A 27,402-nucleotide genomic window follows, 5' to 3' on the forward strand; every position below is an offset into this window, starting at 1 on the left:
TTGGATCCATTTTGAATTTGTATTACTTGGTTCTTGTATTACTTGGTTCTTGGATCAACACCTGTCAGGTGTTGATCTGGAGAATCCTCCAGTTTGTGTTGGGATAGTCGATAATGTGGCTGGCACTCACTGACTTTGGTACTGGCCTTTTGGTTTTGTATGCAAGCCTTTTTTTTTTTTTTTCAGTGTTTTTCTATTTGTGATGTTCCAAGAAATGGACGTGTTTTACAGAAGCTCAGCGCTGAGGCTAGAGGGATGTAACTACTTCCAGTTTCTTGGATCCCTGCTACTAAACCTCAAGCCCTGTAGAGTTGTCACCTTTTATTTCTTGTTCTCTTTTAAGAAACTAAATATAGTTTTATATGCAGTTGTTTGTTGCTTGTGGTTTTGTACACATATATGTTCAGAGGGTTAAATTAAATGAAGTTTTTATTGATTTGTTTGTGTTATCCGGTCATGTGGGTTCACTTGGATGAGATAGAACCCTGGTTCCTGCGGTGCGAAACGCGGCATTAGTTCATGGAGGACTGCTGTAAAATCAGGACTGCACTGTTAATATTCCATTCAGTTGGTCCTTAGATGCCAAGCTTATCTGCTGATGGGATTATCCATTGTTTAAAGGTCCCATGACATGCCACCAGGTGTGGTGTGATTAGCCGTTACAAGCCGTTTTGGAAATCATCTTATGACATCATAAGGGGCAGAAAGTGCGCGTGTCCACCGAGATGTGCGCTAGATAGATCAGTCTAGCAGCCTACTCAGTGGTGAGCAAACGTTGCTCATCTATCCGTCACACATCTAGGTGGACACGCCCGCCTGTGATGTCTTAAGAGGCAGATTTTCAAAACGGCTTGTAACGGCTAATCACACCACACCTGGTGGCACGTCATGGGACCTTTAAACCATTTAAAACAAGGAATAGGACTGAATTCACCATTCATTTATCAAAGTCTCAACCTAAGTTCTCAGCTATCATAGCATTTTGCACTGCAAGCACAACATTTGATACAAAAGATCAAGGATGTTTTCTGCCCACTTTGAGACAGATGTAATTTTAACACTCATAAATAAGGTTTTTGTTTTTAAGACACCAAAGACACCAAAGTGCTAGCGCACAAAAGTTGCAGATTTAATTCTTGCCCTTTAAAGTTGACAAAAACAAAAACAAAAAATTGTGTTAAAAAACTACAATCACTACATACAAGATACTATACAAAACCTACAAAATGCAACAATTACAAACATTTTGTTCAACATAACAATTTTACAGTATAAATTTATACAATACCGATTTTTGTCATCGTTTGGCACTTGACCACAAGATTCTATTGTGTTTAACAGTAATGTTACACCGGACGCTTTAAAGGTAGAAAACAAAAACAATGAAAGCATTGCTGTCCGACAATATTGTTACAGTAGTTGTAATCCTTCGTTGTGTCAACAAACTTTTTTTTTTTTTTTGTCATTACAAAACAGCAGTTAATAAACAACAGCATTTTAAAGGACTAAAACAAACTGGTATCCACTCAGATATGACGTGCCCAGTCATAGTCAAGAGATCCTGGTGTTGCTTTCATCCGGGGAGACACTTTCTTTTATTCCTTTCATAGAAGACCACGTTTTAGCATGACTAGTGAGGAGACCGGGGGGGGGGGTTAGTGACTTGGCTTAACAACAGCAACTAGTCATAAGCATTAGAAACCACAGTACTAGGGGCCACAAGGACACACTAATATGTTTTGACTCCTGCTGAATGAATGTACATAATACTACGCCCAAATGGTGTATTCATTTGGGACGGTTAAGTGCACAGAACGAGTCGCGGGAAGGCAGAGTCGTAGTTGTGCTTGTGGAGGAGGGCAGGTTATGGCTAAATCTCCTACGGTGAGGAGAGGGTGATGGGGAAATATAGGGTGGACCACGACTCGGATATTTAACACCACACATGTAAAAAACATAACAACCCCACCCTCTATTTTAAGATGTACACATTGACATGTGCTTGTGTCATCAGTGTGTACACATTGTAGAACTAGGTGTGCTTTTCTCAGGTTAAAGCTATTCAGTTGTTTTGTTGTGTGGTGAAGTCTTGTAAATGCAACCATCAGTCGCTAGTTTCGGCGAGAGAGTAACACGCAGCAGTGGTGATGATGTACAGACGCCGGTACACGCAGGCAGGCTGAGCCATCAAGCGGTGGGCACTGATAAGCACACACACACGCACGCACACATGCAGGAACCCTCACACACACACACACACACACACACACACACACACACACACACACACACACACACACACACACACACACACACACACACACACACACACACACAGAAGCACAGGCAATGGCCCCCATACCTACACAGTCCAAACCTGTCAATTGACTGAACAAAAACATTTTGAGACCAAGGTTTCAACATGCAGCATTTCAAATGTCTTACACTGAACGTAAAGAGAAGTGGTTTTGTTCTTTACATGATGAATGTTAAGGAGAGAAATAATTGGCATGCTTACAAAAACACATTTAATGAAAACTAATTCTAAACTGCACTTTTGATATACTGGAACCGTGTGAATTGTTTTTAGCTTTACAAATGTAGGCGTAGTTCAGTTTACACTACAGTCACAACCAGCTATGACTGGAATAAACAACTATTTCAGGCTTTCTTTCTTTTATGTATGACATATTGTAGTTAACTTTCAACTTAAACTGCTAAATATCTCAATGACATCAAAAATCCAGGATGAAAAATAGTGGAATACATCTGATCCTCGGCGATGCCTGTGCTACCTCACAACAGGTGTTAGTGGAGACCGACGTGCATAGGACCACACTCTCCTCATGACGTGAAATCACACACAGAGGAGGAAATGTATTGACAATAAATTCAATAAATGCACACAAACACATCCACATTCTCACAGTATAAAAACCACCAAAACAGCTAAAACGCAAGTCTCTTTTCTTTTCTCTGAAGGACAAAAATATGAAGTCTTCTCTCCAGATGAAATAATATCCACTACAGTATAACCCTCCTCAAGATAACCAACTTCACTTAACCAACTTTATCTTAAAAATCCTCCTCTTTCTTTCATTCCCTTTCTTTCTCATGCACAGTCCATCACACACGGACTGTCTATCGCGCACAGACTGTCTATCATGCACAGGCTGTCTATCACACACAGGCTCTGTCCATCATACACAGTTGGTGGGCCGACCCTCCACGGAGCCGTACGGGGCACTAGGGAACACCGATACAGAGTCCAAATATATATAAATATATATATATATAAACAACACAAACCGTATGACATGCCTATTGAAAACAACGGAGGTTATCCTCGTCGACTGGGTGCTGAGGCGCTGGGCGTTGGGGTGCTGCCTCGGGCCCGACGGGGCGAGACGGTGTCCTGTGGGACAACGGGGCCGAGGACCGGGTGAAGCTGTGAAGGCCCGGCTCCTCCGGCCCCTTTTCGTCGTCCCCGGCAGGTGTTTGAAGGCCGCTCTTCCGCATCATCACCTTGTTCTGTGTGTGTTTGTTTTGTAAATATTCCTCACCGTCCGTCTTCCTCGTAGAGTGGAGGGAGAAGGGGCACCCGTACAAGCACTGCAGAGAGGAGGGAGATGCACCCTGAGTGGTCGGCTCGGACAAAGGCTCATTGTTTCACGAGTTATCGTTTGACCTGGGTCACAACGGTCACAAAGGTCCCAAGCCTTGTGACCTTTTTAATGCAGACCCAGAGACAACACGTTGTTGTAAAATACAATTTCAATGCTGTTACTTATTCACGTCTGGGCTTTGGTTTATGATACTATACGCCTCAACTTATTGAGGCTTTGTCTTAATATGTTTTGAGGCTACGTACATATTTCTATGAGTAACTTTTATGTACATTTCAATCAGTAACTTTGACATACACTTATATCAGTAACTTTAACGTACATTTCTCATTTACTATTCCGAAGACCGGTTAGGCCATCTTGCAACTGTTTGTGTGAGATCCAGCTTTTTGTTTTTATTCTAAACAACCCCCGATTCCCATTAGTTTGGGAGTGGTCAGTAATAAGGAGCAGATAGAAGAGCCGTACATAAAGAGTGGACAGGAACAAGGAGCAGATATAGAGGCCGTACATAAAGAGTGGACAGGAACAAGGAGCAGATAGAGGAGCAGAGAGAGGAGCCGTACTTAAAGAGTGGAAGGCCCGGTCTAGAACTGTCCAGCGCTGCTGGGATCACACTGCAGCAGACGGACGATAGAGGGGTCGCTCTTCGCTCCCTTGATGAACTCCTCCAGGGACAGCTTGCCTGAAACACACCCAAAGGGGACAGCATGAGAGACAGACAGAGGACAGCATGAGAGACAGACACCTACAGGGGACAGCATGAGAGACATACAGAGGACAGCATGAGAGACAGACAGAGGACAGCATAAGAGACAGACACCCACAGGGACAGCATGAGAGACAGACACCCACAGGGCTCTGCTCTTTGCTCTAGAATAGCCATCTGATTTGATTCAGAAGGGCAAATAAGAGTTAAATAATGGATTTAACCTAAGGGTAAATCTAACACACAGGATATTTTGTATGTATGATTCTGCCATATTCATTATGCTCTAGTGCTGAAATAGTGAAAAAGTGTAGGAAATTTACATTCAAAGTAAGTATTGTGTATTTAAAAAACTAAAGTAGATTATAGCTGCTGCGCAGCAATGGGTCGGGTCCGGGCTAATTTTGGCAAATTCTGAGCAACAAACAGGAGAATAGGAAGACAGGACAGTTGACCTTATAATGTTCAATTTGCACCAGTTGAGGATTGAACCCACAACCTCTGGAACCAAAGACCATTGTCTATCGCACTGAGCTAATTGGCAAGTGGCATTTCAACAGTGGCTTCACAAATTGAGCTGTTGTAAAGGCAAATTTAAAGAATGGTCAAAATTTCAGAAATTCAGTCATCTAAACAAAAATCTGATAATACATAAATTGCATCTTGACAGCATGGAAATGTTGGTGATTTGTTTTTAATGATAAGTGTTTTGCTTCATAAGAGAAAATATGATGTTTAAAAATTCCACTCTCACATTGGCTGCAGTTGTTCCCATGAGAGCAGAATTCAAAATGTTCTCAAAAATTCAGTTTTTGAGATAAAATTCTGATATTTGCCAAACTTCATCAACCATGACTCCAGAATATTCTCAATTTTTTTCAGGAAGATTGAAAATGTATTTATCAAGAATTTGATTACAGTCATACGTTTTCATGCACTGTAGGATCAATTTTTGCTTAATCAAAAATCCGAGAAACAAGTTTTGTTGAGGACGGTCTGGAGATGCTCTGTACCAAGTTTGGTGACAATTGAGCAAAAATTGTGGGAGGAGATACATTTTAAAAGTTTTACAGTTATTGAAAAAAACAGAGTGATGGACTTCATAATTTGTAATGAGTTTAAGTGGACAAAAGTTTCAGCAGTATTGAGGCTACATTGTGGTGAAGTTTCAACACTGTAGCATCTACCGTTGGTTTGGTAGGAATTTTTTAAGTTTTTAAATTTAAACGCTTATTGTGCCCCCCCTAGGAGGGGGGGGCACATGTCCTTGGAGTTGAGTGAATCTGGCATGGGACTGGACCTTTGTGCAAAGTTTGGTGAGTTTTCACCCATGGGAAGTATGACTTCCTTGGAAGAAGAAAGAAGAAGAAAGAATTCCTAGGAATACAATAGGTTCCCGGCAGCTTAGCTGCCCGGACCCTAACTAGTAGTGTATATATTTTTTACGATCTGGTCCTCACCAACAGATGGCAGTAAAGAGAGAGAGAGAGAGAGAGAGAGAGAGAGAGAGAGAGAGAGAGAGAGAGAGAGAGACAGAGAGATTGGACTCAATCTCACAAAACAAAATATAACGAAGCCAAGAATATATCCTACATACACACACAAACACCAATACACACCCACACCAATAACCACCCCCACACACACCACACACACACACCCACACCCCCACACACCCTCACACTGTACTCAAGACTCAAATCTGTGTCATTCCTAAAAGGGAAGCTTGTGTCCACAGTAGCTTAGCGTGGGTAGATATGATACAGTGCTACAATATCCTCCCCAGCATGGCCCTGCCCTCCAGACCTCCCTCCCTGCCTCCAGGAGCCTCTACCCCTCCGTGACCTCCTCTTCCCTCCTCACTCCCCCCTCAGGCTGAGGCGGTCAGCATACTTCACGTGGAAGAGAAGCACGGCGAGGTCGTGTGAGCAAAATCATGTGATGCACCCCCAACATTTTAGAACTTGCCTGAATCTCTGCGGTTGTCGGCAATACAAACATTGTGTGTGTTTGATCCGAAAAGCAAGGCGGTTGTGATACGTGTTGATCTAATTACCCCCCCCCTCGTCTCCAAGGAGACTCCACTGGGCTTAACCGGTGGAACGCTCAGTGACCGAACCCAAACCAGGTTGAGCATGAAACCATTTTGTCTTCTTAGATGTCGGCCAGCCGAAATTAAATCCAAGTTTTTTGAAGTAGGATTGCATACCTGGGTCCTGTGCCAGGGATGCATCTGTTTTGGAGTGTGTTTGATCATCCGTGGCTACACTCACATCATGTATGTGTGGCCCTCAAGGACGAGCAACACAGGGAAGCCTTCACAGGGACCTCCTGAACGACGTGTCTCTGTTTGGACACCGTTCTCTAGCTCCCCAGCACTTCATGGACATCATATCCCCATTATCTTCCTTTGAATCCATTAACCAATATTCTCTGTCAAATCCTTTTTCGTACACAACATTAGTCCCATTAACGAGAAGGAAAATTACCCCCATTAATTCATTTAATAACCTCTGTACAAGGCAGGCCAGGTGACGACCACACAGATCTGTTCTGGATATGACGAGGGAACAGCTACAGATAGGGAACAGCCTGTACTGTTCCCTATCTGGGGTTCGGCACAATTACACCCATGTTTAATAGGAACCCTTTTCTCGGCTATATGATCAACGTTCAACAAATGATTTCCTTTAAAAAATATATCTGTGGCCGTGGGTCCTCTCTACCATCTCTGTTGGTGTCCATCTGCCGGAAGATCTTCTCCGTTCGCTTCTCCGGTGTCGACTCGTCATCAGGCATCTTCATGACGGACGAAACCATTTTATAAATGGCCTGCAGGGGGACACACATGAACAGGTACCGTTAAGCACACAAACACACACACACACACACACACACACACACACACACACACTCACACTCACACGCACTTGTAGGCTAGTCAGTTACACCATAATCTTAACCATGTTGGAAACAGCGCCAATGAGAATGGATTTGGCCGCTCCATTGTGCTCCACTGCATGGCCATTATTACGCCGTTGTTTGCACCATTAGGCTGGATGGAGAACCTGTTCCCCCTCGCCGAGGCTTCGCCAGATGTCACTCATTTGCGGACTAAGCGTTCCAAAAATATCTCTGCGTTGTTGTGCGCACACATCAGGCGCTTTCCAAGGAACAGAAATGTTCTGCCAATACATTTTTACAAATTGAAGCTTTTTGCTGGTAATAACATTTATAGTTTATAGATTGGAGAGTTTATGGATTGTGGTGGTGTGAGGCCCATCGCGACTATGTTGTGAACATGGAGGGGTCGTGAGGACCCTCGTTACATACAGACTCTGGGGGCCCAGTTCCAGGAGAAAGTGTGCATCACACAGACCAGTCCCACCTTTCTGCACTGTACATGTACTGATAATCAATATTGAACTTGTTTTTCACCTTCCTTTTGTTCCTTTTGCAGTACTTCTTTCCTTTGTTGTTTGGACTGCTTTGGCACAGTAAATGTATTTTCCATGGCAATAAAGCTCTTTGAATTGTAACTTGAAAACCCCAGAGTGCTCTGTTCTTAGTCCCTCCTATTCAGTAGCCTTTCAGTGGCATTTCATCACGTTAAAAGGTGGTCTGTGTCTCCATGACATTTGGAGAATGAAACACTTTATTTCTGGTGAATTTGTATGCACCAATTTGTGCAGTTTCTGCTTTCTGCATCATTTTATGTTGAGAATGTCTTTGTGTATGAAAAGAAAAACAAAAAAATTCAGGCACCAGGTGATGTTTCACAATACAATGGAATATAACGCAGAAAGGCTGCGTTATAAAAAAAAATAAAATGTGACAACGACCCCTATGAGGGGGTGGGTTTGATGGGAAAGTGTGCTGCTCGCGGTGGAGGGGTGATTGTGATCGATACACATTTAGAGCTTTTAAAAGGCTGTCAATGTTATTACTGCACTGTGTTATTACTGCACTGCAGTCACTATGGCTGCTGCTCTCTGGAGACATCTGGGAACGCACGCCTCCACTGTGCTGGAGGTGAGCGTGGGTTTGAGAGTGGGTTTATGTGTGTGCTTGTGTGAGCCTGTGTGTGTGTGTGTATGAATGAGTGTGTGTTTGAATGAATGTGTGTTTGTGTGTGTGTGTGTGTGTGTGTGTGTGTGTGTGTGTGTGTGAATGTGCGTGTGAGAGAGAGTGAGTGCTTGAGAGAGAGAGTGAGTGAGATCGAGAGTGCGTGTGTGCGTGTATGAATGAGTGTGTGTGAATGAGTGGGTGCGTTTGTGTGTGTTTGAATGAGTTTGTGTGTGTGTTTGAATGTGTGTGTGTGAGTGTGTGTGTGTTTGAATGTGTATGTGCGTGTGTTTGAATGTGTGTGTGTGGGTGTGTGTTTGAATGAGTGTGTGTGTGTGTGTCAGCAGTGCGTGTCCACAGTCCAGCGGTACAAGTGGTTTAAATGGTACACGTCGTCCTTCAGTCCTCTGAGATCTCTTTCACGGCATGGACCGCGCCCCTCTCCCTCTTGACATTACGTTACGCTACAACATTCTTCACCTTGTGCTCTTGGGGAAAAAAAGCTCAAATACAGCAACCGAACAGGTAGGTGAGACAGTGAGAGACGCCGTGTCTCTGGAGACACGACATTATGGTGGTCCATGCCGCTGCCACTTTACCAGGCCACCTTTCAAATGTCAGGCCGCACATTATCCGGCACGCGCGCTCCCCTCCACGAGCCACCACACACGGTTTGTTTGCACCTCCATGTGGGACAAGGCACACAAGGCGCGTACCAGTCACCACTCTGTCTCCTCCCTCTCAGGACCCCACCTCCCGCTGCTCCGGTCGTTCGCTCGCTTTAATCTCTCCGTCTCACATAGGAAAGTCACTGCTTTCAGCACAGCGGGCTTTTTGTCACCTTTCGCCTTGTTTGCTCCCTCTCTGTCTCTTCCTCTCTTCGTTTCCATCTCCGTTTTCACACGCGCACACCAACAAACAGTAGCAAATATATTTTGGGTTTTTAAAAGCATCTGGCCAATTTCACGGTACAGTGAAAGTCAAGCATTGACCGGCTCAAGCAGCCTTAAAGCTGCAGCTGTGATGGCCTGTAGATATTAATTGAATTAGCAGACATTCAAAAGCTTATTAGCCTAACCTAGTTTACCACCTGCAAAGAAAGAACTACCCATTTTGAAACACACACACAAATACAAACACAGTTGTAAAAAGAGTCCACAAACAGACACAAACACACCACCACACACACACACACACACACACACACACACACACGCATACAAGACAATAAGACACTTAACTTTCAGTCATTATCTATAGTGACCATTTCACAGTTTGCACCGCCAATATCGGCCTTGGGGGGGTATTTAGAGAGCCTCGGCTGATTCTCAGCTATACCATGAGCTCCATCCTTGGATGGCAGAGGGGAGGGCATCCCTATCTGCAACTGTGACCTTTCCCTGCTTTAACACCGGAGTGGCCTCTCTGCAGAGACAACTTTTCTTTTATACAATTGATATCCTTTTTTACAATAAACTACGTTTATTCTGAGTAACGTTGCAAATACCGTTCAAAGAACATGACGCACTGGCAGGTAGGCAGGCAGGCAGACAGACAAACAGTCGGACAGTCAGATAGACATAGACCCCCTACATTGATAAACACGCTGTCCTTCATTATGGAACAAATCCACCACTGTAGTGTTCCCTTATCCCTTTATCCACTTGAATCACAATAAGCCCTGTTGACAGCCCTGCTCCGCAGTCTCTTTCCCTCTTTCCATCGCTTTTGTCAACGGACAGAGACGTGCCGGCTGCCTCCATCAGTGGAGGGCAGTGAAAGGCCGGGGACTGAATCACAGCTACCTGGGAGGGCTGCGGGCTCGCTGTGCCAGCTGAATGAGACACACCGTCGAGTGGCACTGCCGATTGCCTGCTTGCCAGCTGCCAATGGTTTGCGGAAACAAAAGCTCTGCGAGTTTGTCCTTTGAGTTATACATTTATATTGCAAAAAATGCATGCTGGGTAATGTGGCTGCCGTGTGTTACTGCAGCATTACGGCATCGGTTTTCCAGCATGTTCTGGGTGAAATAGATCAATGTCCTGATTTGAATTGGACTAAATGGGCCAGTGGAACTGTCTGAGTTGAGCATCATGGTGAATAATGGAGGAGCCTCCAGAACCAAGCTTAACCAAGTCTATCTTCTGGTGCAGGACACATCATGGAACATGTTGAATGCGGACATTATCCTGGATCGTCTTGCAGCAGAACCAGCGGGCTCCGTTCACTGTAATGGTTTGGAGAGGGCTGAGCTACAACTGTTGTAGCTAACAACTAGCTTTGGTTGGGGGAAAGAAAGTGTATGTTCTGCCAAAAAAGGATGGATTTCTGTACCACTATGTTTGTTTTACTGGGACAATGGTCCAATTCCCAATGTGCTGCTGGACTGCTGACTCACAGAGGGGTTTCCTCCTGACTATTTTAGTTGATCACTTGTTGTTACTGTCCCAGGGGAGTAGGGACCTGTTTTGGGGTTTTTCTTGGCTTCTCTTTGTTGCTGGCAACATACACATACACCATAGTTGAACACTCCCCGGTTTATGCGCATGTGTGCAAACCGCATGTGTGCAACACACACACGCACGCACGCACGCACGCACGCACGCACGCACGCACGCACGCACACACACACATACACACACGCTTTCCCCTATCCAGCCATGCGGCACACGCCCTCTTCCTCCTCCACAAATGCTCTTTCCTTTTTAGTTTTCTTCCTTCCTTCCCTGCATGCAATTTCCTACTTTCCCCTGTACAGGAAACACTCCTCTGGTTCTATCCGACCTCCGGTCCTCCCAGGCCCGGCCCCCCTCCAGGGGACCGAGCCTGGTGCTGTTGAATGAGCCAACCGGCCCTACTGTAAGACGACATCTGATAAACCAGAGAAGGGTGGAGCTGAACTGGGACAAACTATCTGTTTTAGCCTAAGACAGAAATATAATAAAAAGGAACAAACACATGCACAGAGGAATATGATAGTGTTTACATGAAGCACACCTTGACAGGAAATGCCAATTACCAAGCCCCATCCCTCTTGTTGTTCTCTCTTTCAGGGGGGGGGGGGGTTGGACTCCCATCCTCCCTTTCAAATAGCAAACACCTCCCTGTCCCTCCCCTCAGCTATCTAACCTTACTGCAGGTGACCCTCATGCAGGTGAGCCTACTGCTGGTGAGACTGCCGCAAGTGAGCCTCCTGTAGTGAGCATACTGCAGATGAGCCTACAGCAGGTCAGCCCGCTGGAAGTGAGTCTACTGCAGATGAAACTGCCACAGGTGAGCTTACTGCAGGAGAGCCACCTAAGGAGACTCACTGTGCATTCAGATACTAGAGAACCACAAGTTCTTCAAATATCTGTATTGTATGAAAAACATACTGTTCTCTCTACATTCAATATCTGTTCATCCAAAGTAAGTGGAGGATTAAGACTGGATTTTTTCAAGGATGTCTGTAATTCTTTCAAAAAAGAAAGTTAAGAAAGGAAAAGCTTATGTTTTCTTATTACATTACAACTGCTCAACAGATTCAATTGGCACCTGGCATTACAATCTTAAATGTAATATGTATCCCCATAAATAAATCTGCCACTTTTAAACAGTAGTATTCATATCAAACCCAAGAGAAAAGTCAATCTTTCCACACTGCAGACATGTACTTAAGCATCAGTCTGGCGTAATGCTATATCCAGACACAATCTAAACGCCTCTCTTATTCTGCTGGCATTTCAAATCCAGGCATTAATGCTTTGCCAGACTCAAACCCTCCATCATGCTGCACTAGCCCCTTTTATTAACCAGGAACACCCACAATGCTCCAAGACTCTCTAGTTCATCTTCCTCGTTCTGTGCTGGCACATAGTCTCATTAAGAGTGTAATGGATACAGTTGTGATACTGTTTATGTGCCAGTGTCTCAAAAATTCTTGCATGGACGTCGGTACAGGCTTCTGTGGGACTGTGTGTGTGTGTGTATGTGTGTGTGTGTCATCTAATAGAAAATGACTCAGGGCTACCCCAGTAGCTGCAACACTGCATTCATCACAAGACCCATAGCGCTTATTCTTAGCTACTTTCATGTATGCAGTTCAGTCATGGGAAACTCCCTTATAATCAGAAATGCAGTTTCAGAAATCAAAAGGCAAGAATAGTACTAGATAGTAATAGAAATTTCCCCAGAATAGTATTTTCACAATAATTAAATGAAGCCTATAATGAAGTCGTCACCCACAAGCACCATCCTGGCCTTTGTCTCTATCAGTAACTTGCAACCGAGGAAGTCAAACATGTACAACACGTCCTGTGATCTGATGTTTTTTGAGAAGTTGACTGCGTTGGTCATTCTAAAATATAGACAAGCCCCCTACTCCATAAGTGCACTCACCAAATAAGTACTCTAATACTCTGTACAACCAAAGGTGCTTTGTTCATCAGATGGACAAAACCTTTATTTTACTACCTGCTTAATATGTTGCAAAACATCTATCATATTCACACAACAAAAACAATAAGACAGCACTATCATTTTACCTTAGTGTGATGAGTTGAGGACAACTCATCACATGTGAAAATAGGTTGTTGTGAGAGATTTTCCATACTATATTTTCCTATAGTTGATTTGCATCAACTATGGTCTGTTCTGTTCACTGACGTACCCGAACACCAACGTTAAACCACACCAAAAGAATATATAAATATATCCCCCCTCCCCCAGCCCCACTCCCTCACCTGCACAATCTCCAGCATCTCTGCCTTGCTGATGTATCCGTTCCCATCCAGGTCGTACATGCTGAACGCCCACTTGAGCTTCTGCTCCAGCTTGCCGCGCGACGTCACGCTCAGCGCGATGATGAACTCCCGGAAGTCTATCGTGCCGTCGCCGTTGGCGTCGAAGGTGCGGAACACGTGCTCGGCGAACTTGGAGGCGTCGCCGTACGGGAAGAAGTTGCCATAGATCTTCTTGAACTCCTCCATGGACAGGTTGCCGCTGGGGCAGTCCCTCAGGAAGCCCTTGTACCACTCCTGGATCTCGTGCTCGGTGAAGTCCGTGCTCTCCAGCAGGTCCTGCATCACCTCCGGCCGGAGCTTGCTGTTCTGCTTCCCCATGTCGGTCGCTCGGCTTGCAGCTGGAAGGGGTAGGAGGAGAGGATGGGTTGTGTTAGAGGGAGACGGAAAACAATTCATCGCTGAGGGTTAGTTGCACTGTGTCGCTTTTTCAACTGCAGCTGTTTACTCCATTAAATCAATAAAGGAACTAGAAAGTTCCTCAAGGATTAGACGTGCCCATCCAGGGAATTTTCCTCTATAAATCGTTTAATAGAGGGATAATTATGCACTTTAACTGTAGCTACAACTCAAGCCCCTAGAGGCTGTTAATGAAAATACATTCCTACTGCAGGTTTAAATACATTATCCTTTCATTATACACCCATACTTGTCACAAGCATACTCCAACTGAACAGCCTATATTTAACATATTTAAAAGTCTTCGTAACGTCAACAGATGTTCCATTGTATGGATTTACGAGACTCAATTAAAAACCTTCTGATTTCCATGTTCCATGGAAGTGGCAGATGCAGTGCACTTCACACCATATGGCACCCATGGATTTAAGTAGTCTATGAAAACACTTCTGTACACTCTAGGGGTGTACGGTATAAACAGTATAGAAAGTACACCAGTGTGAATTTGCATTACGGTATGGATTTTGACGATATCGATGTGTAACGCATTAGGTAACTACTTGTTCATGTAAAATTCAAGTTACACGTAACTGCTGAAAATATGGTATATATGGGAAAATACTAACGAAACGTAGTTCCTTTTTCAATTCGGCGCAACGTTACTTTTCCCAAGGACAGATTGGACAGCGATACTGCCTTCTCAGGCAGTTGCGCAAGCACGCAGCCACGCAGCAAGCACGCAGCAAGCACGCAGCAAGCACGCAGCAAGCGCGCAGCAAGCACGCAGCCGCGCAGCAAGCGTGCCTGCGTCCCTTCACAAGCTCTCATTCCACACCATACGAGACTGTCTTTGCATCTCAGACATCGCTTTCGCAGGCATTTTCCAAAGCTTACGACAAAAAAAGCCAGCGGTGGAACGAGATAACAAACGCCGTCACTGTTTACCTGTGTATGGACTAGGGCTTTGACTCCGAACTTCATTATTCTAAATTTGAATATTAAAAAAAAATTATAATATTCAAACGAATATTAGGCATCCCTTAATATTCAAACCTTTTATGGGCATTATTTTTTGTAAACAGAACGTAGACCGACTCATTTCACGGATTCCTGTGAGACCAGGTTGCCTTAATTACATCTGTCGCATATTTAAGGTGAAAACTTAATGTCAAGAGAAAGAGGCGGTGGTTGCAAAAAGTATTTAGATCGCTTATTAAGTTCACTTGTGGCTTATAATGGTTCATTTGTTTCCCAGTATCATTTCCTTGATTTAGAAGACAGTTTTGTTCATTTTTGAATTGTAAAATAAATAAAATAATTTTTTGAAGTTGCAAGTTTTTGAAATTATTGGAAACGAGTTGAGCTGACCTTGCCTACTGTACCCACGGCCCAAAATAAAGAACAGCCGAGATAATATCCTTAATTCAAACATGCCGTTTCATTTGGCCTCAATTGGCTACGGATGCGAACTTGGAATGAACATGCGCAACAGGGATTTCTAAATGTTACTGTACAGTGGCGGAGACTGCAGGAGCTGAAACATCACTACGGTAGAGCTAAGAAGGTTCTACGAGCGCTTCAGACCAACCTTACCAATGAACGACGTACAAAAGAGATTCTTAGCAAAGAACATTTCGGGAAACACGCAAAATGTTAAGGTAGAACTTAAAGAAGAGGTTTACCGGTGCTTTTACGCATGGTAAGGCTATGTGCGGGGTGTACCAACTTTTTTATGAGCTAGAAAGACCCCCTTAAAGATGAAAAGATAATTCGAACCCTTCGCCAGCAATTTAGCCTACTATCGGGTTCACTCACCGTGTGCCTAATGCTTTACAACATTTCCACCCTCTCCATCAATCAACATATTTTTAGGCTTCAGTGAACTATGCTATTGCTTGTTTAAATAAATTAACAGTTAAAGTTAGGCACGGCGTGATACGGAACTCTCCAAACTGATTGGACGTCATAGCAGTTATGTATATGCCCATTATACAACAGTTAGGAACCAATCAGATCGCTTGATTTAAACCACCCGTTTTATAATAATACATATTTGAATATATTAGAATATTAATATTAATAAACAAACAAACTTCTAATACGATTTTTGGGCAAAAATCAAAGCCCTAGTATGGACATGGTTCCCTTTCAAAATGTCGATAGCAAGGAGCTTTAAAGAGATGGTCAAAACACTCGATCCCAGGTGCATGTTCCCTGCCCGCACACACTTCAGCCAAATTGAGATGCCAAAACTATACAGCAAGGTCTGTGAGCAAGTAGAGAAAGAAATCCATACTATTAAACATAAAAAATGAAAATATTAAGCATTTTTTTCTATTGCAGTTTTGCTCAATAAATGTTCTTAAATACTTCTGTACTACGTGAAATATTTCCTAGTAATACAAAGTACAAAGTTTTACCCCTTTAGAAGCATTTATATTGAAATAAGAAGAGAAAATTAACATATCATGATATAATACCGTTACCGTCTATGCCTCAAAATCATACCGTGATATAAATTTTAGTCCATGCCGTACAGCCCTAGTATACTCTCACAATTTTTAGATGAATTGCTTGCTGACAGGCAGGATAAAAGTGTGGCATTTCTTTTTATATTCATGAACAAACCCTCAGGAAAATGTTAAATCTTTGAACCACTTTTTAGACAATAATCGATTCATAAAAAATATTGTGGTGTTGCAGTGTACTTGAAGCATGTAAGTGCGTGAATCTCTCATGTGTGCAAAACAGATGAATATTTCAGGTTAAATAGCAACACTGACTGTGTTAGACTCGGAGTTAGAGTTCCTACATAAATGTATATTCTATGACAGTAAAACCATTAAAGTCCCATAAAAAAAACACAAAACAAGAAGTCTGGCATCACCAGCCTATTAGCCAGCTGTCAAGATAAGCCTCTCTTTTAAGGGCACACAGAGGTGTTTCTGGACACCGTTATCACCTGTATCAAAGACATGGTTTGATGAAGACATGATTTAATGACCTGGGTTGTAAAACACTCCAGACAACTGTCATCATGTCCTGCAATAGCACATTGCTGTTTGTAAGTGGCTATGGGATTCATACATATATGCGGACCAGTTGGCACTTGTGAAAGGGCAGACTGGTTGTTTGGGGGATTCTTATGCACCATAGCTAACCAGCTTCTTAAAGCCTTGTATGTGCAAATTACCTGTAAGAAAGAAAGAGAAAGAGAAAGCGAGAGAGAGAGTGAGAGTGTATGCGCTCTCTGTATACATCAAGGCTCTATACAGTATGGCTTGAATGACAAGTATAATATAATAGAATATAAATGATTGAAATCATTGTCGGGATTAATCATTCCTTCTTCTTCAAGGTGATTTAGAGGAACATAATAAATTCATGTTTTATGCTGCTTGCGTTCTGCTGGCTCTGTGTATTGTTTCAGACGTGTATTCTAGTGTTCTCTATACACTGGACCCTCTCCCCTATGCATCGTCTTCAGCTGTGAGTCCCAAAATCTTTTCTCAAAATACAAAATACTTTTTCTGCTCTCTCTTTACAACTCTTGAATCTTACACACTGCAGCTTTAATATAAAAAAACCCCAGGATATATAACGGCGGGTAAAAAAATAAAAGAAAGACGAGATAGGATCAGGTCCTCTTGTTCTCTAGATGCCATCAAGGCGGCCACTGGAAAGAGAGACGACAGACACCCTGGGGTGATCAGAGGACCCGCTATAGCTTATCATCAGGGTTGCATCTGAAATCAGTACAAAAAAACCCCAGAGACACAAAACACATAGCAGGCGGCTTAATGCCACATGACCAGTCCATTTTTAGTGCTGGTAAACAATGGCGACAGAGGAAGCCCTGAGTGCAGCCACGTGGAAGACCACCGTCACTGGGAGGAGGGGAGGTTACTGACTGTGTACATGACGAAAGGGAGGAACCCTTTTTATTTTGTTTATTTGGATCAGATTATATGCCGTTAGCTCCTATCCAAGAATGATGAACGGCCTTGTCTTTCTCTGCGTAAACTAAACATAAACGCTGCATTGCTGCCAATTGTCTATGAAAATATTCAAGGAGATGTGACAATGTTAAATATTTAGAACTGGGCCAGAAATGAGATGAGAAGATAAGATTGTAGACTTGGAACGGTTTGGGTTCTCTGAACGCTGCCGGGAACATGACGTAAAAGCTTTTAATCTGTGGGCAACCTTCATTCCAGGGCCAATAAAGTGAGGATGAGAAGACAAAGAAATGGGTTCATTAAGTTGAGCGGTGTAGGCACAGCCTGATCAGCCGTTGGCAGAGGAATGGTTGACATATAATAACAGAGCTTCTAAGGCACTTCAGTTCTTGGGAAGAGGCAATAAGGAAGTAGTATTGGTTCTAAAATATCCCCACGCAGCAAGCTTGTACATTTCCAACAGTTTCTCGATCTTCAATAACGAACATGAGATACGGGGGCAACAAAAATAACAATTACACTGCCTCAAATTATAAGACAGTAATATTGCTTTATATATCTATATCTATATATACACATACATACATATATAGATATATGTAGATATTATATATCCTGATTCTGAACATGAAATCCTGACAATCACAGAACTGTTTCACTATTTGGAAGTGTCATGGTCGATTCATAAATCTGTTGACCAATGAGACCAGCTGTATACTGTGGTCCAGACTGGACCACTGTCCTGTCGATGCTGAAGCTGTTCAATCACAGTGACCGATTAGTATTTCGAGTCCCTTCAACACCAGCCAAGCATTAAACGTGTAACATGTAGCTGTCCTCTGCACAGAATACACCCACACCTACTTCATCTCAGCAGTAGAAACTACAATAGAACATGAGCTTCAAGTCAGTTATTTGTGATAAACACAATATACACACACGCACACAGGCTCAGTCTCTGCACCAAGGCTTAACACTTCCTCTTGCTTCTTGCATTTATTTCAAGATATCGGCCTCCTTCTGCATCATAATTTGCCAAATCAACAAACCAAGGCCAACCAAAATTACACCCTGTATGCTTTTTTTTTCTAAATTTTCCTTCAACCTTCCCTCCCTATTCCTCCTGCAGCACCCACTGACAACTGATTCAGTCTCAAGTCAGGACATTGAAACGAGAGTTACCATGGAAACCGCCTGCAAAGACTCTGGTCCATTGATAAGCTTGTCTGTTTGCGAGCACACACACGCCTGTGTGAAGGCACTCTTCAGAGAACATTGAACACATATATACCTGTGTATCAACAGCCGATTGTCTTGTTTTCTTATGTGAAAAATAAAAAATAAAAAAAATAATATATATATATATATATACACACACTATACAAATACAATACACTGTATACCTATCATTGAGATCATTCATTCTTACAAAGTAAATAATCCTCCCGTATTTCTCCTGGAAGAAATAGCATCAAGATCTCCAACGACTGTGAACACATGTGATGTCAGCAGAGACACGGTGGTGGTTGCTGGAAAGAAGAATCTAAATCTTCTTACACACAACCTTTTCTGGGGAAGGATCCTCACTCCAGACGTGTTTCTTCCCCTCCTCTAGCGTCTATTGAATTTCTCTATGGGCATGGCAGGATTCGTCCAATAGTCCTTGCTTTGTGATGAAGAAACATCACAGCCAGCACAGCTAATGCAGCAAGAGTTCAAACCCCTCTGTGGTGACTACAGTTGTGCTGCACCAAAGAATGGTTCCCTGTTTCTAAGCCCCAAGCATCCATGGGTAGCAGCCAGGGATCTAAGTTCTAAGTAGTTCTTATCAGTGTCAGAACATAAAACCAAATTCTTTTTGACTGACATATTGAATCATTATTCAAACCAACACGACGGACTCTCTCCCATGCTGACAGCCATCTCTGTATCATCCTGTGTCACAATATTATGGCACGTGCCAATGACAAGCCATCATTGGCACGGGCTTCGTTCCAATTGATGAACACTGGAGGTCTTTGATTTTATCATAAACATTTTGATCGTTTTTTAAATATATATGTAAAATGTTTAAAAGTGCCAGCCCGATCGGGACAGTGAGTTTAAAGTTGTCCTGTCTCAGCGTGACTTCTTACTGGCCCGGGGCCAACCGGGCTGTCCTTGGTGATGATGAACCATGAGCAGTAACCCTGCTTAGAGGGCGACACACCGCTGTAATCAGCACAGTCCTGAACACTACTGCAGGGCTGCTCCAGATGTGGGACAGGATCCTTCCTCCTCACTGACATGAGAGTGAGGAGGAGAGTCTTGGCTGGCCATTGAATGCTAAAAATAGGCTAGCGTTTGTCGTTGTGTGGCGCATTGCTTCTCGACATTGAAATACAACAAATCGAAGCAAACATTTTTAAGTGGGGCATGAATAACACCAGTTTGAGGTGGTGCGAGGGTAACGTAAGGGTTTGTGCTGTGGTCTTCTCCTCCCTGTGCGTGAGGAATCCGTCCTCTTATTAGTATTCTTTGTGTGGCGCAGCTTGGCTGGTGTCTATTGTCTCCAGAACAATGGTGCCCAGGGACAACAAAAGAGGAGAAAAAAACGGAGTAGTGGACCGAGGAATGAGTTTGTGCATGAGAGCAACAATAAAGAAAGAAAGCCCAGACACAATAGAAAAGAGTTGAGACGTCGTATATGCACGATGACTGCGCTGATGCTCCCAACAGGACACTCCCTCGTACATCTCCCAGACCCTTTTTTACATCAACCTTTCAAGCCGTTCCCAATAGACTAACAAGATGAAGTAAAATACGCAGAGTGGCACGTTTCCATAGAAACGTCCGCTAGAGGGTGTTTTGTAGTTGTTATTATGTTATGATGTTATTGTCTGCTTTTTGCACCAGACGAGCCTCTACCATTGCCGTGGTAGCAGTATAAATCTTACATATTTAGCACATACAGGGTTTTTTATAACTGTCCTGCGTATCACTTCGTTAGGTTACCATGGAAACAGAGCCGATAGGAGGAGGGCCGTAACCGTGCATGATGATCCTTTGACACCAACAAACCATTGAATTTAAATCTAAAATTCCACGCAAAAAAGGCAACGAGTTGTCAGACGAAGCCATCAAAGGCCGGGCTCTCCCCTACCAAAGTTTTGAGTTTTCAGTGTAGCAGTTGTATAATCCAACCTAACTGTAAGTCATCCAACGCATGAGAGTCGGGGAGCAGGGCAGGACCATTAATCCCCTTGAAGTAGTAATTTCCGATAAACGCTCTGCATGTTATTTTTTCCATTCAACCGATGCAAATGCGACAGCTATTTTGGTGGATGTATGTGAGAACCAGGCCCTGGATGCATTCCTGTGTGGAGTCTCTGCTCTTCTTCCCCTCCCTCTCTCTCTGTCCAACAGGATGTGACCCCGGGTTTGTACTCCTGGGTCGTGACTAATTTGTTTGGCTCCCCGTCTGTCTTGCTTCTGGGTGGGTGGAGCCTCTGCCGGCCTGCAACCGGATCATTGGACCACGCTAATTGAATGGACGGCTAACCACCCCACACACACACACACACACACACGACCTGGGCCAGGCAGTATAAAATAGAACAGCACAGAAAGAATGAGACGTATCTTTCTGTGTCTGTTGTTGTAGCCGTTGCTTGTTGAGGGTATCAGTATCAGCAGGATCACTCTACAACTCTTCTGCCAAACTGACGTACCGACCTGGCTCCAAATGAAGGAAATCAAGTGTTCCGCAAGCTTGGGTTACTAGGAAGATGACATTATTACGTCTGAAACCTAGACCAGAGCTTCCTGTGGGCTGAACACGTGTTTGCAGAGAGCACTGATGGTAGCTTCCAGAGAATTAAATATAGCAATATAAGATAACACAAAGCCAGTAATAATAGTGAGAGAAAGAGATAAAGGGGGGGGGGACTACTGAATAAAAAGAAGTTTGAGGGCAGACTCCAGATAGTTTCAAAGATGTTTGTAGATCCCCAGGGGATGTACACAAACCAACCCTGCATCCTGTGGCCAGAGAGACATTTAGAAACAGGAAATAGCATCACGGAACAAACAACAAAAAGGAACAAGTTTTCACTTGTCATTCTGCTGATCGACATCGACTAGCAACCTGGTCCTATGTTGAAACTTGGGAAGGGAATAAATGGGTGCTTTTTTTTCGTCTTCATGGACAGAAATGGGAAGACGGACAGTGGGTTGAAAGGGGGAATGACTTGTAGAAAATGACCACAGGATGGAATCGACACGGGTTGCTGGGAGGTGTTGAAATGTGGGGACTTACATGGTGAACCACCAAGCTGCCCTCCAACGCCCAACGTGAAACTATCACATGTGCAGGTGGAGAGTATGAACAAGTGATAAACTCATAAGTCAGTTTCTAAATTGTTCAGATGAGATGTGCTGCATGGTGGCCCTAGTCTTGTCTTCAATATCCCAGAAAAGTTGTCGACGTAGCAACAATATATTTGTTTTACACATACACACACAAACACACACACTACGCACATACACACACACACACACACACACACACACACACACACTTTGGATGTGGTTGGATGTTTCTCTGTAGGAGAGCGATGACACCTCATTAGTGTGTAGAAGTCTCACTTAACTGGCTGATTACAGCCTCTGTAACCGTGCATACTCCTCTCTCACACTACCATCCCTCTCACTTCCTCCCCCTCACTCTCACCTCCATCTGCCACCCATTCATCTTTCCTCTCCTTTATCTCCCCCCCCCAGCTCTCAATTCCATTAATCCCAGTGTCTCTCCCACATAGGAACCGACAACACATCCCAAGTCGGGGTGAATATGAGAGACGAGGTGATTGAACCGTGCCCCCCACCCCCCCTCTGTGACTCCGTGCCCACCCTAGAGAGATATTACCATAATTACGCAAGTACAGACCTCAGGCTATAAACACATTTTTCAGACAAATTACGTTATTTGGTCTATAAACGAGTGCAGACAAAAGCGACAATTTGCGACCAAAATCGTGAACATCGGCAACATTGGTAACATTGGCTTAATGGTGATCCCCCAGTGGTACAAACAGGTTGAATAGGTTACCCACTAATAATGACAGAGTTTTTTCATTTCTGGTGATCACGACATCCAAAATAGTGCATTTATTTGCATGCTCTAGAACTGAGCTAGTGCTGCGGTGCAATTTGATTTAAAGGCTTAAGTTTTATGATCAAAGCATTCTGTCTTCATTAGAACTTGGGTCTTCCTCGTGTTTCCAGATAGAGCGCTCATTGGTGCGCTCTATATTCAGGTTTGTTTTCTTCAAGCCTTAGTTGTTAGCAAGTGCGGCAACATTACAGAGAGAGAGAGAGAGGAAAAGAGAGAGAGAGAGATTTTTTATCAACACTATATAACTTAAATCATCCTTCTCACTCTTCACATTCAGTCCCCTCAGTTTGTTTTTCTTATAACAGAATATATGTGTTTTGGCATGCATGATGCTGCTTCTCCGCAGTGTTTCATGAGACAGGGATTTTACTAGGGTGTCAAATGGATAACCATACAAACAGAAATTAGCTGACCAAGTTTAACCTTAGTTGCATCACATTTGGCACACGTGGCAACACAAGAAAAACTGTCATGGCATTGGTCTGGCAAACGTATTGACTACCAACTGCCAAGCGGGGTTCAGAAAACCTGTTCAGATAACCTGCTCACCCTGATGGCTCGCCGGGTAGAGTGCGTACCATATAGGCTCAGTCCTGAACGCAGCGACCCAGGTTCAAATCCTGCCCATGGTCATATGCTGCATGTCCTCCCCTCTATCTCTCATACCTTCCTCTCTCTTTCACTCTATAATAAATGCAAAAATAAATCTTAATAAAATAAAAAAAAGTTGTGGCTGACGCACGTCTGGGGGGAGGAAACGAGAGGGTGGGAGTATTACACTTACATCTCATATGCTGCCTGGTACGAGCATGTACACGCTTTTATTTTTGTTTGTGTAGAGAGTGCCTCTACACATGAGATACAGCACTCATTTTCCCGCAGACACCCTCTTCATTAATGACAGCTGCCATTACAGCTGTCATAGGACCGGTCAGAGGTCAGAGAACCGGTCAGAGGACCGGATCAAAGCTGCAGCCACACTACAAGAGACATTCTGGTCACAGCAAGCGTTGTGATAGCTGCCATGTTGTTTTTTTTGCAGGAAGACATCATTTTTTGACAAGTTCTGGTTCTCTAATTGAGATGTTCTAATGACCCTAAATCAATGGTTCCATGCAGCTGGGCAATAATTCAACTACTGACAATTGTCCAATGGCCATGATATTATAAGATCATGAAAGAAATATTTTGACTAGGATACCTGATTTTGTAGTAATATATTGTTTTGTAGTTTGAATGATGATGATAAAAACCTAACATTGAATGAAAGGAAGATTTCCTTTCAGATCAGTGGAGTTCCATAAATGGAGAGCTACATGTAGCTTTGTACAAATGCACCCAACCAAAAAACATACATTCACAGATACACACAGATACACACAGACCCACACACAGACCCACACACACACACACACACACACACACACACACACACACACACACACACACACACACACACACACACACACACACACACACACACACTAGTAATGTGTAATATGTTAATTTGCCAATGAATAAAAAAGTGATGCAGAGAATGATGGAAAAAAAAGTGCTAAAATATATGTTACTACAAATAGTTAACAGCCTCTTACAATCTGAAGAATAAAGTACGAGTGTGAAATCCCTCTGGGCCCGTATGACTAAGTTATTAAGGAGTGAATGCGTGAATACATGTGAATTCGAGGCCTATGGGAATTAGAAACAGAGCATAATTCCTACTGGCGAGTAAACCAGGTAAGATTAGCCATCCATGTTTATGTTTTATATTGCTCCTCATAATAACTTTGTTTGTCATTTTCGTGAGACGCACCAATAAACAATTTTTTTTGTCCTATATTATATTTAATTTTGACCAGTCTGTGGGTTTATAGTCCAGGGCGCATAAAAGCTCCATGACATCATTGTGAATGTGCATTCCTCTGTGTAGGCTAAAAATAAAACATCTGTTTCCCACTACTTCCCAAACCAACCAATGCTGGTCCTCACAATGCTATCTGCCCAATGTGTGTGTGTTTGAGTGCCCTACTATTTATGAAACCCTATAGTCACAACAGAGGCAATCCTTTAAGAGTCCCGTCCACCCCGGTGGGGTTGGGGCTCAGTGGGGGGACCTTTGACCCTCACATAGAAAAGGCCAATGGGAGGATGACAATGAGTCCGGCCGACCAGCTGTCCACTCAAACTGCCAGTGACAGGCCCTGCCAAAGACAGGCCCTGTGAAACGCTCCCTCGCTGGGCTTATCCCCCCAGACCGAGGCACCGCCTCATTATTCTGGCCTGGACCTCGTCTATGCATACCGACAAACCTCTCTCCTGCCTCTCGATTTATTCTGGCACACAGGGTGAAAAGGTTTGAGTAAAATAGAGTTTGAAGAACCAGTGCAAGTCCCATCTATCCGTCTGCATAAACCGCACGACACCTGCCAGGGAACACTCCTGCTCAAGGGTCATATGAAGGCGTGTTAACTCTGATTTATACAGAGGAAAAGGGCAGCCGTACAATGTGTTCAATGTCCAGTCAAGAATTATGTTTGACGTATTTTTTCTCAAACAGGGCTAATGACTTTGTGCGCCATGCGGGGCTCTGCTCTGCTTCACATCAGCGAGAGCCACGTGGGGCCCGACCTCTCAGACACTGCTGCTGCTACTGCTGCAGCTTGAGCGCTGTTTATAACCTCAGAAATCATTCAGTCATTCAACCGTTTTCCCACAATCAAGACAGGCTCTATACACAATCACTGATACTAACATAACAACCAAGACGCTGTTATGACTACCCCAAAAGGAAATCCCATTGTTGTTCTCAAAAACAGAAATCACAACTCCCTGTCGTGATCGTCCTGAACCCGAGCAAGCGAAGCCTTCCGATCCCCAGTGCAGACCCCCAGTAACGGTCATCTGGTGGATGGGTGTTTGTGTAATGATAGAGCCTTGTCAGAGCCTTCCACTCGTCACACTCTACCTCACAACTCGAAGCCCGAGTCATACCGAGCCCAACCTGTAAATCACCTCCTGAAGCACGACTTAAACCTTTGTTTAAAGAGCCCTTAGCCCTCAACGACGGATATATTGTATATGTATTCTAGAGACTACAGCCCCTCAGCTCACATATCCGCCAACTTAAAACAAACCCCAATATGTCTGCAGTGGACAACTATGTACAGAGCCTGTGCAGACATGTATATTGAATTAATAAGTTTGTATAAAATACAGAGTAGAGTCCTTTACATCAAAAGGAGATGCACTTGCACAAACACTTTCCTCTTGATATAGAGCAGCAGGCACTGAAAATGTAACAGAATGAAGGGCAGACAGTTATTTACACCTGATAAAATAAGTTTCCAGAGTCTGAACCTAAAAAAGAACATCTCTTTCTCCCTCTTCATTTTGCACCAGCAATCCCCTGAAAGTAATGTCATCAATCAGGAGTTACATAAACTGCCTTCAGTTCATTTTCCACTGGGGTTCCATGAGACTTATAATGCAGAATAACACAGGATGTTAAAGGACCAGGACCAGGGTACAGTGCTGTTGGTACATATCAGGGTATGCTGCTGGTACCTACATGCTGCTAGTGCATACATTATGCTGGTACATACCAGGGTACGCTGCTGCTACATATGAGGGTATGCTGCTGGTACCTACATGCTGCTAGTGCATACATTATGCTGGTACATACCAGGGTACGCTGCTGCTACATACCAGGGTATGCTGCTGGTACATGCTATGGTACACTGATGGTACATACCAGGATATGCTGATGGTACATACAGCGCACCCGGACTCAGAGTGCAGGTGTATGTGTGTTTGGCAGTAGAATGTATAGATGCTGGAGATGACTGTACCACACACATGCACAGGCACAGTACAAGTCTCTTAAGGAGCACAGTACACGGCTCCTTAAGATGGAGCCGTATCAGCATCCCTTCCCTGATACACTGCTGATAATACTGTCAACATGTGAGCTTTTAATACGAAATCCGCATGAACGTTGACTCAGTAAATTGGCTTTAAGGGTATTCAAACCCACACGTTACAAGATGTCCTATTGCTGTATATATATAAAAAAGTATTCCACGGACACACACATTCACTACTGTGCCCACGTAGAAAAGCACACACTCACACACTTGTGCCACCCACACATCCGCCCACCTTGAGACTTGGCGAACACACACACACACGATTTCTATGCACCACACAAACACACACACGCATGCACATATGTGCACAAGTGCGATCTGAACAGTGCTGATCTACAAGCAGCATTTGTTTTCTCTGTAATAAGAGCAGAGCAGATAAAACACAATGGCACCAGCACAGCACAGCTAATCACCTCCCACACACACACAAGCCTGCTACAGCGCTCTGTCACTACTGGCTGATCTGCTCCTGCCTGGACACACACACACACACACACACACACACACACACACACACACACACACTACCACCAGAACCAGAACACACACCATGACAATAACACACACACGCGCGCGCGCGCGCACACACACACACACACACACACACACACACACACACACACACACACACCCTACAACCAGTATCAGAACACACACACCGTGGAAATACCCACAATACCAGCAGAATAACACACACATCACCACCAGTATAACTTGGCATAGCACACAAACACACACACACAGAGCGTGGTTTGGTTATGATCTGTTTTTGTGAGGGCCGGTGT

The 27,402-nt window shown here is 43.7% G+C and overlaps 1 protein-coding gene across 7 annotated transcripts in view; it reads right to left on the reverse strand.

The window, feature by feature from the left end:
• Positions 1–1,105: 1,105 nt before the first annotated feature.
• Positions 1,106–27,402, reverse strand: part of LOC311352134 (neurocalcin-delta A) — a 49,640-nt gene continuing 23,343 nt past the window's right edge. For 6 of the 7 annotated variants that reach the window (XM_084472346.1, XM_084472344.1, XM_084472347.1 and 3 more), the window contains 4 exons: positions 13,122–13,519; positions 7,062–7,167; positions 4,193–4,311; positions 1,106–3,612 (listed from right to left, as the gene is read on the reverse strand). In XM_084472346.1, coding sequence (XP_084328472.1) covers positions 4,214–4,311; positions 7,062–7,167; positions 13,122–13,499 — 582 coding nt within the window. In that variant the 5' untranslated portion in view covers positions 13,500–13,519 and the 3' untranslated portion in view covers positions 1,106–3,612; positions 4,193–4,213. Of the gene's footprint in view, positions 3,613–4,192; positions 4,312–7,061; positions 7,168–13,121; positions 13,520–14,203; positions 14,250–27,402 lie in introns of those variants that run through there. The other variant, XM_084472348.1, reaches the window with a different exon arrangement.

This window comes from Micromesistius poutassou, assembly GCF_964030765.1.
Source record: "Micromesistius poutassou genome assembly, chromosome: 8".
NCBI classification, from domain to species: Eukaryota; Metazoa; Chordata; class Actinopteri; order Gadiformes; family Gadidae; genus Micromesistius; species Micromesistius poutassou.